At 46.3% G+C, this 18621-nt stretch overlaps 1 protein-coding gene across 1 annotated transcript; it reads left to right on the top strand.

The window, feature by feature from the left end:
• Positions 1–268: 268 nt before the first annotated feature.
• UTP14A (UTP14A small subunit processome component) lies at positions 269–17855 on the top strand. The gene is made up of 15 exons (XM_062183489.1): positions 269–376; positions 1360–1435; positions 2160–2230; positions 2783–2847; positions 4882–5024; positions 5302–5457; positions 9334–9453; positions 9549–9643; positions 10825–10948; positions 11039–11116; positions 11434–11809; positions 12930–13348; positions 15107–15300; positions 15423–15522; positions 17431–17855. Exons 1-15 carry the CDS (start codon positions 351–353, stop codon positions 17701–17703), a joined length of 2316 nt encoding a protein of 771 aa, XP_062039473.1. The 5' UTR covers positions 269–350; the 3' UTR covers positions 17704–17855.
• The last annotated feature ends 766 nt before the right edge of the window (positions 17856–18621 follow it).

The following is an 18621-nucleotide window of genomic DNA, read 5'->3' as shown; positions in this document are numbered from 1 at the left end:
GGACCAGGCAGGGACGACGAAAGCTCGAGCTCCAGCCCAGGGAATCCCAGAGCAGCACCCTCGCCCTGAGCTCAACCGCGTTGGGCCACGAGGAAACCAAGGATTTAGAAGCCGGCCCTGGGCAAACCAGAGAGCGGGTGGGAAAGCCAAGCCCCGCCCACTGACAGGCTCCGGTGTCCCGCAGGCCCTTCCCCAAGGCCGCCGGAGTCTTTCATTGGCCTCGCACCGGGCGGAAGTGACGTAGCTTGTCGCGCGCGACTGACGGAAACTGAAATCGCTTTGCGGCCGGCACGGAAATTGCTGGCCTTTCGCCTTCCGCTCTCCCATGTGAGAAGGGGAAGGTTTCCGAGATGAGCGCGGTCCGGGATGCGAAGAGGTGAGCGGTGAATAAGGGGAGGGGACTTCTGAATCTTCGTCGGCAGCCAGATTCCCTGGCTTTTAAGGCGTGGGAGCCACCTTTCAACAGACGGCAGTGGTTCTCCTGCTAAGGCTTTTGCTGCTAGTTCATATTTCCGCGACCAATCCTTTAAAGCCCGGTGATTTTGCTTGGCTCCCTCTGCTCCTCAGCCCTTAGCAGCATCCCTGACGGTTCTGATATGGGTTCTCCCTGTACAGCTAAGTTATTGTGTTGCACTTGTCTTGTCACGTGACTCCCCTTTCTGCCCCTGCCGCGGCCTGCTCTCACCCTCGGCGTAGGTGGTGCAGGCGTTCTGAACTTCCCGCATCCTGGGACCCTTCCCTTACTGTAGTCTTCCAAGATGTTTTTACTCCTCTGATGTTTAGTTCCCCACAAAGGGAACTCAAAGCAGTCCATTTAGTAATGTTTGCCTTGCAAAAGCTGATATAGACTGTTAGTTAATAGTAGACTCGGCAGTATGTGTCTGGGTACCAGTCTCTTTGGTGAAGCACCAGGGAAAATGGCCACCTCTGCTGTTCTGGCCAATTCCCTGTTTGCCCGTCTCTAGCAACAGGTGAGCAAGATAACAGTTTTGAATAGGCCGTGTCTCTCGAGGTGTCTGCTGAGGAAAATGCATAGAGAAATTGGTCATTTAACTGTCTGTCTCAAGGACCAGCCACAGTGGCTTCTGCCACCTTTGCTAGGGTCTGCCATTTTTACAGCTTCTCAGAGGTCAATGGGAAACTCAGTGGCAACCACTGAAGAGTGTTAGATCTTGTTTCATGCAGCTCTTTATGGGTATCACCAGACCACTGCTCATCTCTTGGAGATGATGAATGGCTTCTAAGTTTGCAACACTTTCGTACTTTTTCCAAAGGATAGAACTATTCTTGTTTTAGAGCTCATTTTAATAGAATAAAAATGATCCAAATGATGATATTTTCTGTTGCCTCTTTTGACAGCCTTCTGGCTTTAAGCCAGCAGGAAGAACTAGTGGATTTGCCAAAGGACTACCCCTTGAGCGCCAGTGACGATGAGGTGGGTGACAGCTACTAAAATGCCCTGGAGATTAGGGTAGTCTGCCCATTCCTGGGAAAGAAAAGGATGACAGCATTCTCCGCGTGTCTGTCTAGTTCTCGAATAGATTACTTACTTATAGCTTCATGTATAATACCCTGTAGTGAATGCTATGTAAATTTGAAGACTGTAAGTTACAATCAGTGTCCTCAAGTTGCTTTAGTTTATAACACCAAAACACATGGTCCTCATTATATGATTTCCCCAAGCATGGATCTCTGTAGAGTTACTTAATCTGATTGAAATATACATATATATAGATGTATACTTTAATAGTATGGAGGGTATTTTGTTTGCTTTTTTCAGTGACAGTTGTTATTTTCTACCTAGGAAGAGACACCGGAGTTAACTGTGGCTGTAACTTTATACCACCTGTCAGTTTCTGTGTCAGACCACACTATACAAGTACATTCTATAGAGAAACATCACTCTAAGCTCTTTGCCTCCCAAGACAAGTTAGGACAGAGGCATGACATTAGCTCACCACTTACTAAGGATCTATATACCTTATAATGGGGGAGTGTGGATTTTGAAGTTCTTTGGACCAGAATGCCTCACTCCACATATTGTCCAATTCCTCAGTTCTCCACTGACTGAAAGAGCGAGAAATTTGACACAGCCCTCAATGTCTGTGTTGTCTGCTCCCTCATCATCACTGTAATAGTTTTCTCTTTTCTGTGCCTAGGGGGACAGTGATGAAGAGAGAAAACATCAAAAACTTCTGGAAGCAATCAGTTCCCTTGATGGAAAGAACAGGTAAAAGTTTGCCTTGGTTTGGGCAAGTGCCAGCTAGCTGATTCCATGGAGTTTCTCTGCAGCTAACATTCGTTGAGTGCCTAAACTAAATATTAAACATTGGTGCCTAGCGTGTAGGAAGCATTATGTCATTGTTAGCTGTTATTAATAATTATTAGTTATTGTGTCAGACCTTCATGCATTTAGAGTCTGAATTAATCCATACTTATAATCTTCTGAAGCATTGAATGGTCATTATTTATCCCCATTAGAGAAGTGAATGGACTTACTCCAAGGTCACTTGGCCTCTAAGCAGCAATTTCAGGATTCAGACCTTAGGTGTGTCTGAATCCAAGTCCAATATGTTTTCCAGTATACCTACCTTCTGTGACCTTGTTTTTTGAGGGGTTAAATATGCATAAAGAAAAGCTGAGGGTTAGATTACCAAATCCAGGTTAGGAACAGATTTCCTGGTTGCTTTGTGACAAAACCTGATCCTACAAACCAAAGAGAAGTGTTTGTCCCCCCCAGAAAGTGGGTCCATTCCTATTATCTTCTTTTGCCTAATTTCAGGCGGAAATTGACTGAGCGATCTGAGGCTAGCCTGAAGGTATCAGAGTTCAATGTCAGTTGTGAAGGTAAGTTGAACAAAGAAAAATGTCTATGCCTGGAGCCTGTGGAATGGGCCCCTCACTATCATCATGGTAACTATTTGCCATGAGAGTGGTTGAAGAAGGGTGATCAGAGGCTCTTGAGTCTCCTTCATTTCTAGCAGAAAGGCTAGACAGTCTCCTAGAAAGGAGCTTGATGAAATACTTCTGGAATAGACAGCTGCCTCTTACTGGCTTAGTCATGCTACACATTTGTATAGCTCTTTAATAGTCATGATTTTTTTTTTTTTTTGGACAGGCAGAGTGGATAGAGAGAGAGAGAGAGAAAGGTCTTCCTTTTTGCCGTTGGTTCACCCTCCAATGGCCGCTGCGGCCGGCGCATCTCGCTGATCCGAAGCCAGGAGCCAGGTGCTTCTCCTGGTCTCCCATGCGGGTGCAGGGCCCAAGGACTTGGGCCATCCTCCACTGCCTTCCCGGGCCATAGCAGAGAGCTGGCCTGGAAGAGGGGCAACCGGGATAGAATCTGGCACCCCGACCAGGACTAGAACCTGGTGTGCCGGCGCCGCAAGGTGGAGGATTAGCCTGTTAAGCCACGGCACCTGCCAATAGTCATGATTTCATTTTCATTTCAGTTCTCGCACTACATTCTTGAGTTTAGACAGGGAAATTATCCCTTCTGCTGAAGCTCAGAGAGGCCAGGTTACATATTCCAGGGCCTTTGCCTCGTTCAGTATTTTATATTTTTGCACTCTTTCTGTATTGCTCCCCCTGAGGAACCTTTTTAGGTAATTTTTTCTTCACTGCTTCATCCCACCCTAACAAATCAAATAATAAGAAATAAAATTTTGTTGGACAGAATTGAGCCTTGGAGAGATACAAAAATTAGTAATATCTATGACTGTTTTCACATCTTCCTCACCAAAGAACCAATTTTCATCCCCTCTGTGTAGGGGTAGGAGGGCAATATTACCCCATTGAGAATATATGATCCAGTAAATGGCAGAATTAGAATTTTAATATAAGTCTAGAGACCAAACCCTTTTTACCATATTCAACTTAGGTAGCTTGAATGAGGGGAGGGGGATATAGTAACTGGCGATGTAACCTGAAGTAAGTAACATGTATTCCAAGCTTATTTATTCAGGTATTCTTCTGTGTATCAGTAGCATGCACTGTTCTAGATACTAAGGCTGCAGTAGAATTAAGATGTGATCTTATGGGGCTTATATGGGGGGGTGGCAAATAAGAGAATTAAAATGATATGATTAAGTGACTGAATTAGCTACTATAGATGGGTTGGTCATGAAAGATCCTTGAAGAAGCAAAATTCAAGCTGAGATCTGAATGAGAAGAAAAATCAACTATACAAAGATGGGTGAAAGCATTCCAGGCAAGGGTACAACTTTGTAAAAGCTTTAACCTATTAGGTCCCATCCTGCTACATACGGGACTCCTGTATACAGACTAAAATTGAGCAGTATGGTAGCATTGAAATACTCAACAGAATTGAAAACTTGGGACATACTGGGTTAAGGAAGATCGTGAAAACATGTTTGAAGGCTAGGAAGAAGGCCGGTGTGACTAGAGCCTAGTGGAGGTGGGGAATGGTATGAAGTCAGAGAGGCAGACAGGGACCAGATTCCACAAGGCTGTGTCCTTTAGGTTAATGAGAAGACAATATCATTGGGAATCATTGGAGGATTTTCAGCAAGGTCATGACATGCTATGACTTGGATTTTTAAAATGTCACTTTGGCTGCTACATGAAGAATGAGTTCCCATGGGTCAAGAATGAAAGCAGAAAGAAAGACCAGGGGAAGAACAAATGTCTATTATCTGAACAAATGTTTTTCTCCACTCTTCTGCCCAACACATTGGGGACTGTAGGAAAAGTGATGGCGTTGCTACTGGGGGGAATAGGGGATTGAAGTAAGGGGATTATTCCTGCTGCTTTGCATATTCCCCCAGTCTATCAGCATTTTCTACTGGCTCTTCTCTTTATATTATATTGAAATTTTTGCCTCACTTCTCAGTCTGACCAGAAGGTTTGGCCTTTATACAGGGTCAGGAGAAAAGCTGGTCCTTTCAGATCTGCTTGAGCCTGTTAAAACTTCATCCTCATTGGCCACCGTGAAAAAGCAACTGAACAGAGTCAAATCAAAGAAGACTCTGGAGTTACCCCTTAACAAAGAAGAGGTTGAACGGGTAAGTCACAGAGAAAGTGGTCCACTGTTGCGAAGAAGCTGAGTTGACAAGGGAAAACAGGGGTTAATGTAAAAGGAGGGGAAGTTCTGGTTTCCTCACCATGGGCAAGATTGAAAATAATCTAAGGCAAATTGCAGTCCTGATAGGTAAGCCAGAGCTAGTCTCCAGCAGCCTGATTTTTTTCTGGGGCTAAGAAACATTGCCTCCTAATTTCTTGTTACTCCCTTGAGTTTGATGCTTGATCTCATAGCTCTTTTATGTGCTTTGCCTGCTTCAGATCCACAGAGAAGTGGCATTCAATAAAACCACCCAAGTCCTCTCCAAATGGGATCCTATTGTTCTCAAGAACCGGCAAGCAAAGCAGCTGGTGTTTCCCCTGGAGAAGGAGCAGGCAGCCATTGCTCCCATTGAACACGTGCTCAGCGGCTGGAAGGTGAGTACGACAAAACGAAACTGAACCTTGAAAGGTAATAGTGTGCAACGTGAAGATTTCAGAGCCTACAGTTGATTTGATTGGACAGAAGAAGCCTAAATCCCAGCTTACATCATTTTAGTTCAGCCAGCAGAAAGGGGAAAATGGGGTAGCATTTTCATTCATTCACTTGTAGTATATAGTCCTTGGCTGTTTCTGTATTTTTATGTTAAAACACCTGCCAACATAGAGGGAATATAACCACATTTTCTGTTTTTAAAAGAGCAATTTTTTAAAAGCATTTAAAGCCACATTCTGATCCTAGGGAAATTAAAGTAAACATTGTTTGCCAAGATAGCTGAAAATTGAACAAGTAGTTGCTGATTATGGGGATAAACTATTTCTGATGATGTTTTTGAAGTCACTACCATTCTCTTTCTAGGATGCTTCCTTTTCTACATGAAAAAGAGATCAGGTTTAAAGTATGGCTGCAGGATGAAGGGAGACTTTAGGAAAAAAAATTCAGAGGTAATATAATTTGCAGGATTCAACAATAAAAAGTATAGAAAATACAGTGACAAGTCTGACCCCACCCCTGCCCCCATGTACTCACTGTTACCCCGATACTTACCCAGAAGTAATTTACTTTGCTAAGTTTTTCATTGTGCTTGTTGACACAGAGTTTTATTTATATCTTCATGGTTATTACCTCCATTTTTAATTGAAAAAGTAGTAGTATGCTACTGCACACTTCTGCACCTTGCTTTTTCCAAATGATAGCGTAACCTTGGATACGGCAGCAGAGTGCCAGTTTGGTTATTAAAGATGAGATGGGTGGAGGAGGTTACATTAAGAATTCTACAACCTCTTCAGGACAGAACCGGGCCCAGATGCTGTCTGTGAACACACTGTGCCATTCATTCGTTCTAAAATTGCAGCCATGCAGCACAGAGAAGAGATAAAGGGAGTGCTTATACTTAGTTCAGGGGGTGCTATTTGGCTAGCAACTCCCAGTGTCCTTACAACTTAGAGTGAATAAGTACCAAGGACTAGTAAATACTATGGTTTCTGAGATTTTGATTGAGAAGCAAAAAAGCGTGCACTATAGTTTTGGTCCAACTTCCTAAAATTTCATGAAAATTCTAGCTGAGATGAACTAAATGAGATCATGCATGAGAAAGCATTTGTAAACTGCAAAGTGCTAGAAATGACTTAAGATAACTTCTCTACCTCCTCTGCCTCCCTCTGCTGTTAGTCTCACTAGCATTTCCCAAAGTGGTCTCAAAACCTTGGTCACTCAGTCCACCTTCACAAAGGAGGTTGCGAGGATTCTACTGCTAGAAAGTGCTGCCACGTGTCCCTATTGAAGATTGGAAATTTACAACTTAACGCTAGCATTTTATTTTTATGTTTTCAAGATTTATTTACTTGAGAAAGAGAGAGGGAGGGAGGGAGGTCTTCCATCCGCTGGTTCATTCCCCAAGTGGCCACAATGGCCAAAGTTGAGCCGATCAGGAATAGGAGCTTCTTCCAGGTCTCCCACATGGGTGCAGGGGCCCAAGCACATGGGTCATCTTCCACTGCTTTCCCAGGCCATACCAGAGAGCTGAATTGAAAGAGGAGCAGCCAGGACTTGAACCAGCACCCGTATGGGATGCCAGCACTGCTGGTGACGGCTTTACCTGCTACGCCATGGCGCCAGCCCCAACACTAGCATTTAAAAGGCTACGAAAAGGTAGTGAAGACAGCCCTTTATCTAACCCAGGGTGTGAAACTGATTTTTTCAACAGTGAAATTGGATTTTAAGCTTTTAAAAATGAAGTAAATCTTGTTTTCTGATGAGGAAGAATGTGCACTGGGAAGAGCTAGTGTCTGCTCTGTCACCTTCAAGCCCTGTTGCTTCCAAACTCCAATCCCATATTCCCTATGACGAGCAGACATCACCTAGGTCTCCCACATAGGCACCTTGAACTTAGGCCAAAGTTTCCCATTTCCTTTCTCCAGCCTCCCAAACCCAACAGCACCGCCTCCATTTTGTAACTCGGTGAGCAGCATAACTCCCTGCCCTAGTCCCTTGGGTTGGAAACCTCAGTCTTCTGATTTCTATTATCCCCTTCATGCCCTCCCGCCCCAGCCCATACACTTGGCTAGTCCTATAAATTCTGTCTGTAATGGCTCTCAGACCCATTTTCTCTTTACATTTTTGTTTTCACAACCCTGATAGAGACCCTCATCCCCTTCATGTGGAACAGTTCCTATCCTCATAGAGCTTACAGCCTTTCAGTGCAAAAAGAAACATACCTGAACACCACCACCAATATAGCAGGCTAAAAATCATTTAGGGGTAGTCACAGAAGAAGGAACCATTAATTCTGATTAGGAAGTGAGTTAGGCTTGGGGAAGGAAGTGAGTTTTTTGAATTGGGCTGTAAGGTCTAAGTACCATTCTGTCAGAACAATGCGTGTGCAGGGTAGCTAAAAAGCACAGTGCTTTCATTTTATTCTACAGGTGAGAGCCTTTGAACGCTGTTAAGCAGCAGAGTGGTAATCGGGTTTTCTGTTTCAGAAAAAAGAAATCCTGGGGAGAGTGTTGAGGATACCGTCCCTTCCATCTAGAAATCTTATTTTATTTATTTAAGAGGCTGAGAGACAGAAGGAGAGAAAGAGCACTCCATCCACCAGTTGACTCCCCAAATGCTCACAACAGTCAGGGATGGAGTGAGACCAAAACCAGGAACCAGGTCAGAGTTCAGGTGTGCCATTTGGATGGTGGAACCTAGTTACTTGAGCCATCACGGCTGCCTCCCAGTGCCTGCATTGGCAGGAAGCTGAAAATTGAACCCCAGGTATTTCGATGTGGGACGTGGGCTTCTTAACTACTAGGCTAAGCGCCAATTCTTACTACAATTTTGATAGTCAATAACAAAACAGCCCCTGTATTGTTATGTATATTTGAAGCAGACCTATTGCCTTGTAATTAGGACTCTCCAATTGCTATAATGAAGCTTCCCTTAAAGACTGTTTCAGGGTGGGCATTTAGGCTAGAGGTTAAGATGCCCACATTCCAAACTGGAGGACTTGGGTTTGATTACCAGCTCTGCCTCCTGACTCCACATCCTGCCAATGCAGACCCTGCGAGGCAGCAGTGGTGGCTCAAGTGATTGGGTTCCAGCTTTCCACATGCGAGAACTGCATTGTGTTGCTGGTTCCCAATAGCCTTGGCTATTGTGGGCATTTAGAGGGTAAAACCAGTGGATGGGAGCTTTCTCTGCTTCTCAAATCAGTTTAAAGCTTTTTTTTAAGATTTATTTATTTGAAAGTTGGAGTTAACACAGAAAGAGAAGGAAAGGCAGAGAGAGGTGTTCTGTCCACTGGTTCACACCCCAGTTGGCCGCTGCAGCTGGAGCTGCGCCGATCCGAAGCCAGGAGCCAGGAGGTTCTTCCGGATCTCCCATGTGGGTGCAGGGGCCCAAGGCCTTGGGCCATCTTCTACTGCTTTCCCAGGCCACAGCAGAGATAAAGCATCTTTTTGAACTATCAACAGTCTGGTGCTGCTGTTCCTCTGTCCTGCCAGCCTTTACCTTAAGGGCATCCTGCTTAGATTCTTAAGAGAATGGATTTCTGTTATGCACATATTGGTAACCCAAACACAGAGTGATCCCCTGAGTAATATTAGAGAATAGTCTCAGTGTCCCCTTGCTGAAGTTTTCTTAAAGCAGAATAAAATGAGGCTTCATTTAAACAGTAAGACTGGAACGGTTTTCTCTTGCTCTAACAGCCAGTCCTATCCAGTTGGTAACTATAGTTATAATGCCATAAATTAGCGAGTCATAGGAATGTAAAGAGAGAGAACTGTAAGACATTGGCTTAAGATTTCGAGTACTCTTACCTCCTTAAGGCAAGAACCCCCTTGGAGCAGGAAGTTTTTAACCTCCTCCATAAGAACAAGCAGCCAGTGACGGATCCTTTACTGACCCCTGTGGAAAAGGCCTCTCTCAAAGCCATGAGCCTGGAAGAGGTAAGTGTCGTGGGCCCTTTGACATGCTCTGGCATGCTATGCTTCTCCCAGCATCTGACCTCAAGCCCAAGAATCACCGTGTCGTTTGTTTGCAGGCTAAGATGCGCCGAGCAGAGCTTCAGCGGGCCCGAGCTCTACAGTCCTACTATGAGGCCAGAGCTCGAAGAGAAAAGAAAATCAAAAGCAAAAAGTAAGGAGGCCTTTAGTTCTAATAAAGCGCTGTGCCGTGACTAATCATGAGTTCTTTGGAGACAAACTTTGATGCGGTGGTCCAGTTTGGGGCTCTGTAAATAGTGACTAGCTCTTTTTTTCCCCAAACAAATGTTCATGTGGTTTTGCCTAGCTCAGTAATGCCCTTTCCTTCAGCTGTGCCTTGAATTCTTGGTCTTGCCATTTTGTTTTTTTAAGATTTATTGATGTATTTGACAGTTAAAGAGAGATATTCTTTTTTTTTTTTTTGAGGTTTTTTTTTTTTAAGATTTATTTTATTTATTTGAAAGAGTTACAGAGAAAGGTAGAGACAGAGAGAGAGGTCTCCCATCCTCTGGTTCACTCCCCAGATGGCCGCAACGGCTGGAGCTGCACCAGTCCGAAGCCAGGAGCTTCTTCCCGGTCTCCCACCTGGGTGCAGGGGCCCAAGGACTTAGGCCATCTTCTACTGCTATCCCAGGCCATAGCAGAGAGCTGGATTGGAAGAGGAGCAGCTGGGATTAGAACTGGCGCCCATATGGGACACCAGTGCCACAGGCACCAGCCCTGAGAGAACTATCTTCTATCTATTTGTTGACCCCCCCCCCCCCAAATGTCTGCAACAGCCAGGGCTGAATCATTCCAAATTCAGGAGCCAGAAGCTTCATTTGGGTCTCCCATGTGGGTGCAGGGGCCCAAAGACTTGGGCCATCTCCCACTGCTTTTTCCAGGGGAGCTGTATCAGAAGTGGAGCAGCCAGAACTTGAACCAGCGCCCATATGGGATGTTGGCATTGCAGGTGGTGGCTTTACCTATTATGCCACAACACCAACTCCTGTAATTCTTGCCTTACTTTCTCTCTTTCAAGACTGCAGAATGAGTTCTGAGTTCCATGGTTTTAGTAAGGCCAGTAGGGCTTCCTACCTGCTTTTTTACATTTTTGGAACTGGTTCTACTTCTTACTTGGGCTTTGCATGGGTGTGCCCCTGGGGGCTATAGGGAGCAACAGTCCTGGCGTCCCTCAGCCCACTCCCTCTCCCATAGTCAGCTAGCTCTAGGATGTCCATTTTAGCCCTTGCGTAGGGAAACGCTTTCAGTGATATGGGCACTCTTCTATGCATGGCATCAATGCTTCAGTTAAATCTCCAAACTCTTCCCTCCTACCCCTCTGCACGTCCATAGATATCACAAAATTGTGAGGAAAGGAAAAGCCAAGAAAGCGCTCAAAGAGTTTGAACAACTGCGGAAGGTTAATCCAATTGCTGCATTGGAAGAACTGGAAAAAATGGAAAAGGCTAGAATGATGGTGAGGTTGCCTCTTGACCCCACCCCCCTCCCCTTTGAACCCACATTCCCTGGAAGGAACTAAGGAGATCACTCTGTTCTTTATTTTCAGGAACGAATGAGCCTTAAGCACCAGAACAGTGGAAAATGGGCCAAGTCAAAGGCAATTATGGCCAAATACGACCTGGAGGTAAGACAACATTCAGGGTGAAAGTAGAGGAAAGAAAGGCAAGTCAGTGCAGAAGGGTGCTAGCAGAAGCAGAGGTGGAAAACAACCATGAGCATGAATGGAAAACCAGAACATCCAAAAAAGCATCAGAGAAGGAGAGATGAAGGGAGACAGCATCGAAGGCCAAGTCCGGTGGTATATGTACAGCATAAACAGGCGATACCAGAAAGAAATACGTAATAAGTCGAATCGAGGGGAGGCAGCTTTTAAACACAGACTGGGAAAAGGGTGTTGTGATCACTAATAACAGGGTTCCGTGCTGTGCCTCCTTTCTCCAGGCTCGCCAAGCTATGCAGGAGCAGTTAGCCAAGAACAAAGAACTGACGCAGAAACTCCAGGCAGCCTCCATGAGTGAGGAGGAGGAGGGGGGTGCCGAAGAAGAGGAAGAACTTGTCCCTGATGCAGTGAATGAAGTGCAGGTGAATGCGGACGGCCCAAATCCCTGGATGCTCAGGGCTTGCACGAGTGACACAAGAGAGCCTGGACCCCAGAAGGACCCTGAACAACAGCAGCCTGAGCCTGGGGCCCCTGAGAGTGCTGAAAGTGAAGAGGATGAAAGGCCGGTGCCAGAGGAAGAAACTCTGCTGAAAGAATTCGAAGAAAGGAGATCCCTTAGGAAAAGGGCTGAGCCAGCTTCCAGTCAGGAAGCCAAAGGTGAGCTGGGATGAAATGCGGGGGAGGGCTGCTTCGTGCTGTGGACGCCCTCTGAGAGAACAGGGGCCCAGCCACACCCGCTGCACCGGGACGGTGAGGCCGCTCTGGTCAGGCTCACAGTGGCCATTTTCTCTAAAAGCAGTCCTCTGGGTGTACAATACGTCCAGGCGGATTTTCTGCTCTTGAGGGCTTCCTGTCCTCAAACATGACGAGACTGTCTTTTAAGGGCGGATGTGACTAGGATCCTGGGTGCTGCTCAAAACTCACAGGTGTGCCTCTGGTGGGGTGGCAGATCTGAAAAGCTATAGGCACATCCAGGTGCGCTGAGAGAGATTATGAAATGGCTCCAAATCGCTGGAGATTTTCATTTTGATTGTAAAGCATGAGTGGCACTTTTAGCACTTCCTAGCACTACGCTTTACAGAAACGAAAGGCTACATGGCGAATTAGAATTGTGACTTCACACTCAGACTCCGTACGTTGTATGTTCTACCTGTTATCTTAAAGAGATTCTATACCAACAATGTTTGTATCCTTGAGGCTTAGCAGGGTTCCTGTTCTGGGGATAAAGCAGGACATTTTCAAGCCTGCTTAGGAAACTACCTGCATTCAGAAATCACCTGGCCATCTGGCTGAATTGTCAGGTCTGATGTGATTTCCTGTAGGAACCAAGGGATGTAGAAGACAGCAATAACCTGTTTTACATGGCAAAATGGTATTTTTAAAAGACGTTATTTAGAAGGTACTAGAGGGACTTGTAAAAATGGTGCTCTCTTCAGATTTGGGACTTTGGGTGATCTTCCCAAGCAGGACATGCCATACAGAGGAATTAAGCCACAGCCCTAATTATTCAGTGTGTCATTGGCAGAGCTGGGAATAGGACCCAGGAGGTCTGCTTCCCAGCATTCTGCTTTTAACTGCTAAATTCCATGGCCTGCATCTGAACAGGTGGCGATCGGTGAGCTCTCTAGGAGACCCAGCATATAGAATTGTCTTGTCCCCATTTGTCCTTATCAGAATGGCTTGCATGGCACCTAGCACCCAGTGGGTGCTCAACAAATACTAATTGACAGGGCAACTTCCAAGCCTCCTTTTCTGACAGCTTTCATCATCTCCCTAGATTCTAGCACCCAGGAGGTGCTGTCTGAATTGAGGGCACTGTCTCAGAAACTCAACAAGGAAAACCATCAGTCCAGGAAGCACAAAGTGAGTTCAGTGAAGACTGTTCTCCAGGCTGAGAGAGGGAAGCCAGCCCCTGCCTCTGCCACAGAAGAAGAGGAACCCCTGCTGCTGCAGACACCGAGAAGGGTACAAACTCTGGAAGAGCTGGAAGAACTAGGTGAAGAAGGATGTTTTCAGAAGAAGGAGCTTCCCGGGCCTGCATTAGAAGGGCAGGTGTCAGAAAGGAACCCAGATAATGAGCCAGATGCCCCTAAAGGGAAGAAAAAGAAGGAGCAAATGATTGATCTACAGAACCTGCTAACCACAGAATCACCCTCTGTGAAGTCTTTGACAGTTCCCACCACAATAGAGGAGCTGGTAAGCAGAGATGGGGTCATGGGCCCTTGCGTGGAATGCAAGCTGGTGCAGAAAGTTTCCTTCTTGCACCAGGGGTAGAATCAGTGAGGCTTTGTTTTGCCGGGGACACATTTCAAGAGTTCAGAGGCCCACAATACTATGGAACCAGGTTGGTTCCAGTGACAGTTTTAATAAGAAAGTACTTGAAAAGTTCATGGAAATGGAATTAAAAGATTAATTTTGGTGCAAAACAGTTTTGGGGCCAGTGCTGTAGCACAGCAGGCTAAGCAGCCACCTCCAATGCTGGCATCCCATGTGGGCACAGGTTTGAGTCCTGGTGGCTCCACTTCCTATCCAGCTCTCTGCTAATACACCTGAGAAAGCAGCGGAAGATGGCCCTACTCCTTGGGCCCCTGCACCAATGTGGGAAACCCCGTGGAGTTCCAGGCTCCTGGTTTCAGCCTGGCTCAGCCATTGTGGCCATTTGCGGAGTGAGCCAGTGAATGGAACATCTCTGTCTCTGTAACTGCCTTTCAAGTAAATAAATGAGATCTTTAGAGTAAAAAAAAATTTTTGAAATCCATGCACACAGGGGCCTTCAAATAGTCTGTGGAAAATACATATTATGAAAAAACTGCACGGTTTCAAAGACTTTTGCACCAAAGTAAACATCTCTCTTAATTCTAGTTTTCCATGAATTTTAAAGTAGTCCTGTAGATGCAGATGTGTGGGTGCTGCCAAGACCCCCACATCCTAAAATCCTGAACCACCAAAACTTGCCTTGTGCATTCTACAACTGCCCTCAGAGGAAAGAGGGAGCGAGTCAGCTAAAGCTCTGACCAGATCCCAGGCTGGGCAAGTTACTAAAGCTTCCCTCTACTCAGCGGGATCTCAGATAGTCCAGGATGCCCCACGTACATGTTTAAAACCGCTAGAATAAGTGGTGCCTGTCTGTTCAGGGATATGAGCTAGAGGAAGCCCACACTGTGGCCAGGCCACCTGGAGCTCCTGTTAGTAACACAGGTCATTCCTTCCGCTGCCTTTCAGCTTTCTTCCTGAAAGCTTAAAATTGTGTCATATGGGGTGGGCATTGTGGCACAGTGGGTTAAGCTGCCTCATGCTCACATCCCATATCCAAATGCCTGACATCAAATCCCAGCTCTGCTTTCTCCAACTTCCTACTAATGAGTCTGGGAGGCAGCAGATTATGGCCCAAGTTCTTAGGTTCCTGCCACCCACATGGGAGACGTGGATAGAATTCTTGGTTCCTGATTTGGCCTGGTCCAGCCCTGGCTGTTGCAGACATTTGGGGAGTGAACCAGCAGATGGATGATGTGTGTGTGTGTGTGTGTGTCAGAGAGAGAGACTGACTCTGCCTTTCAAATAACTAACTTTAAAAAAAATAAATTTGTGTCATATGATAATGAGCTAGGGATACTTAGCCTAGAACAGAGGTGGGGAAATGTCCTGCCCCTGGCCCTGCCAAGGCAACCACAAGCAGGACTCGAAATTCCATACATCTATAGCAGGATAATTTTAAGTTGATAATTTTGTGTGGCCCACGAATGGTGTTCTAAATATCCAGATGGCCCTTGGCACAAGAAAGGTTCCCCACCCCTGCCCTAGAGAGAAGAAAATTAAGAGCACGATTGGCTACCAATTGGTTTGTATTAAAACCTTCATTGTTCAACACTTCCCCCTAGGGGGCGCTAAAATGCCACAACCCAAAATTCAAGCGTTCCAGCCATGAAGCTGTAGCTCACTCTTGTTTCTTCCCAGGAAGATGAAGAGGGGCAAGACCAAAAGCAGATAATAAAGGAAGCTTTTGCTGGGGACGATGTCATCAGAGACTTCTTGCGAGAGAAGAGGGAAGCTGTGGAGGCGAGTAAGCCAAAGGATATGGACCTGACACTGCCTGGTTGGGGCGAGTGGGGCGGAATGGGCCTGGAGCCCAGTGCCAAGAAAAGACGCCGGTAAGAACCAGTTAGCAAGCCTGCCAGAAGGGCACCAAGTTTTCCCACCTCACCCTTAAGTGCCCTCCCTGCCCTTGTGACTAAGTTCTTAATGCTCCTTGTCCTGCTGTTTTGCTTTCCAGGTTTCTCATTAAAGCCCCTGAGGGTCCTCCAAGAAAAGACAAGAATTTACCAAATGTGATTATCAATGAGAAGCGCAACATCCACGCAGCGGCGCATCAGGTGGGGCGTAGAGAGCTCTTTAGCTGCCTGCTCGCTTTGCTGCCTGGCTCTCCTGCTCAAGAGGAGTATTCTTGTGATCTGTGCTCAAGAGGGATGTGTGATCTTGACCACAGAATTAAATCTATTGTTTTCACTGGCTGCCGGTGAGACTCATGATTCCAGATAGACTACGCCATTTTAATTACTGGCCAGGAAGAAGCTTTAGACTTAAAGGATCATCCTTGCAGACCTGGTGAAGCCCCCAGATAACTCTGGTGTAAATGGGCCCTACCCAACCAAGTAGGAGCATCCTACGGGCTTGGTATCTATAGGCAAGGCAGCGCTCAAACAAAGCCTAGAAGGTTTGAGCTACATATTAGGAAAAAGTGCTACTTATTCAGGAAGGTGAAAGGATTTTAAATTGTGTTTACAAGAGAGAAAAAAAAATTTGAACAGAATCATGGTCATCAAAAAATATTGAAGGCTACCATGTGGGGTCATATGAAGTAGAAGTTATAGGAGACAGAATTGAAGGAGAAACTTTGTACTGACCCAGAGGGAAAATGGGCTGCTCAGGGGGTAGGAGCATGTCCAGTGTGGACTGTAATAAAGCTGACCTTTCCCTTCCTGGGGTCCACCCTATTTTTTAGTGCAGCCACAGCAAACTGACAAATAGGTTCCCAAGAATCTCCCTTGATTTTCTGTATCTTATTAATAAGCTATATACTGCAAGTTCCAACATGCAGTATGATAAAGTGCTTCATTGGGGGGGGAGGGGGGAGGGGTACTCCAGAGACTGAATACTTTGTCCAGGTGTTCTTTTTTTCCCCCATGGATGACATGCACAGATCTAACCATCAACTCAAATAGGACATTCCCTTAACCTAAAGAAAACCTGGTTCCTTCACTACTACCAGGACTCCCAGACAGAATGCACTTAACCCCTCTTGAGTGTTCCATGGACTCTCTCCAAAGACTGCGTCCCCATTTCTCCGTTTGTTTGTTTGCTTGTTTGTTTTGGCCATTGGTGAAGTGTCTAAAGATGACTTAAGTGTCTGAAGTAGCATTATGCTGGAGTGGAGGATTACCAGGCAAGGAAACGGGAGAGCTTGGTTCTGTTCTCCCATGCTGCTCATTGAGTTCCCTCTGTAACCCAAACTTTGGGTCCCAGAGAGATGACACTTGCCATTATCTAGGGTCTTCGGTGCTGTATTCTGTGATGCCAAAAGAGGATGAAGCTAAGCACAAAAGCCTGGTAGAATTCAGGATTCAGGAGTGTATCTTTGGGTTCATCAAAACATCAATTCTGGGGTCAGTGTTATGGCACAACAGGGATCCAGTTCCAGGCTCCTGGCTTTGGCCTGGCCCAGCCCTAGCCATTGTGAACCAGCAGATAAAAGTCAGCCTGCCTCTCTCCCTCTCCCTCCCTTTCCCCTCCCCTCTTTTCTCTCCCTCTTTGTAATTCTGCCTTTCAAATTAAAAAATAATAATCCTGCATATCAGGGAGAAGACAGAAAGGGATTGAGAGCTTGAAGGGGGCAGATAAAAGCCACAGGGACACATGAGTGCCCAGGTACCCCTTACAGTCACAACGTTACATAGGAAAGCCCACTCTGAGACAGTAGCCTTGGAGCAGCTATACCCAGACAGGGTCAGTACCAGGGTAGATTTCCAACCCCTAAATTACTGGGTAAGCCTCATGGACTCTTGATTCAACTTGTCCCCACCCCCGCTCTCAAATGTCCTCAGGCAGATCGGGACCCCTCTGGTGACCTTGAAGCATTGGGATGCCTTGACCTCGGTAGCTTCACTCTCATGCAGTCTCCCTGTAAATTGGCCCCTAGCCAGACAGTACCTGATGAGCCATTAGAGGGAAAAGCAACACTCCAAGCCTGGCTCACACCAAATCATTTCTTCCTTCCATTCCAGGTGCATGTGCTTCCGTATCCGTTCACCCACCATCAGCAATTTGAAAGGACCATCCAGACCCCTATAGGATCCACTTGGAACACTCAGAGGGCCTTCCAAAAACTGACTACTCCCAAGGTTGTCACCAAGCCAGGCCATATCATTAAGCCCATAAAAGCAGAGGATGTGGGCTACCGCTCTTCCCCAAGGTCAGATCTCTCTGTCATCCAGAGCAATCCAAAACGACTGTCCACACTTCACAAAAAACAGCTGCAGAAAAGCACTGCAGACTAAATGGCCGGACGAGTGACATCTTGGTGCCCGGGATGGGGAGCCCTGACTGTTCCTCTTTTGGCCACTCGGTGCTGCAGGATCAACTCCAAAACCAGCTCGGCACACTGGGTGCACTTAAGCCACATTTTAGAAATAAAGCCATTTGTATCTATTTGACGCGAGTGTATGCTGTGTTGTCCCCCAGTTCTATCCATTTCTTCAAGTCACACTTTGGGATGCGCCTGCTTTGCATTTCTCTAGTGGCACTTGTTAGGGGGACCTCATTTTCTTATCAAGGATTATTCAGTTGAGCCTAAATCAGAGTGGAGAAAATTAACTGTAGTGACCCACGGGTCAGATACGAGTCACCACAACTACCCATTTGAAGAGTCAGGGATGGTGGTACGCAACTGTGCATTTTCACCTCTGAACCTTGGAAAGCAGGATATACACCATACCACTGGATTCTGCCCTAGACTGACCCGCAGACCAGGACGGTGCTGGGGCTGGCGTCTGTCCCCAGGTGGAGCCACCTTCATTTCCTTGCACACCATGAGGCCCCCGGGTTGCACAGTTTGCCGTCTCGAGTACCCAGCACTTTTTCTTCTCTTGTAGCAAGACACAGAGGTCTTACGGTTACTTCACAGATAAGACGGGCGTGGTTTCAGAAATAAGCCTGTTTCCTTCCTAACTCAGGGCTAGCTCCTCATCACTGACTCAAAGGACAGCTTATCCAGCATCACTCTGTCCCATGCACCCCCACGGGCTTCTCAGCGCCCAGGAACCTGCCAGCCTTTGGAAGACAAACACATGTAAAGAGCCTTCCTAACAAGAAGAGAAAAGCCCTCCTAGCCCACGGCACGAGCCACCTCTGCACCTTGCCTCATGCTTTAGACTTCCACGCTCACCCCAGCCTTTGCAGACCAAGCAGGTTCATTC

This window comes from Lepus europaeus, chromosome X, assembly GCF_033115175.1.
Source record: "Lepus europaeus isolate LE1 chromosome X, mLepTim1.pri, whole genome shotgun sequence".
Classification (NCBI taxonomy): Eukaryota; Metazoa; Chordata; class Mammalia; order Lagomorpha; family Leporidae; genus Lepus; species Lepus europaeus.
This window is presented reverse-complemented; position numbering and strand designations above follow the sequence as displayed.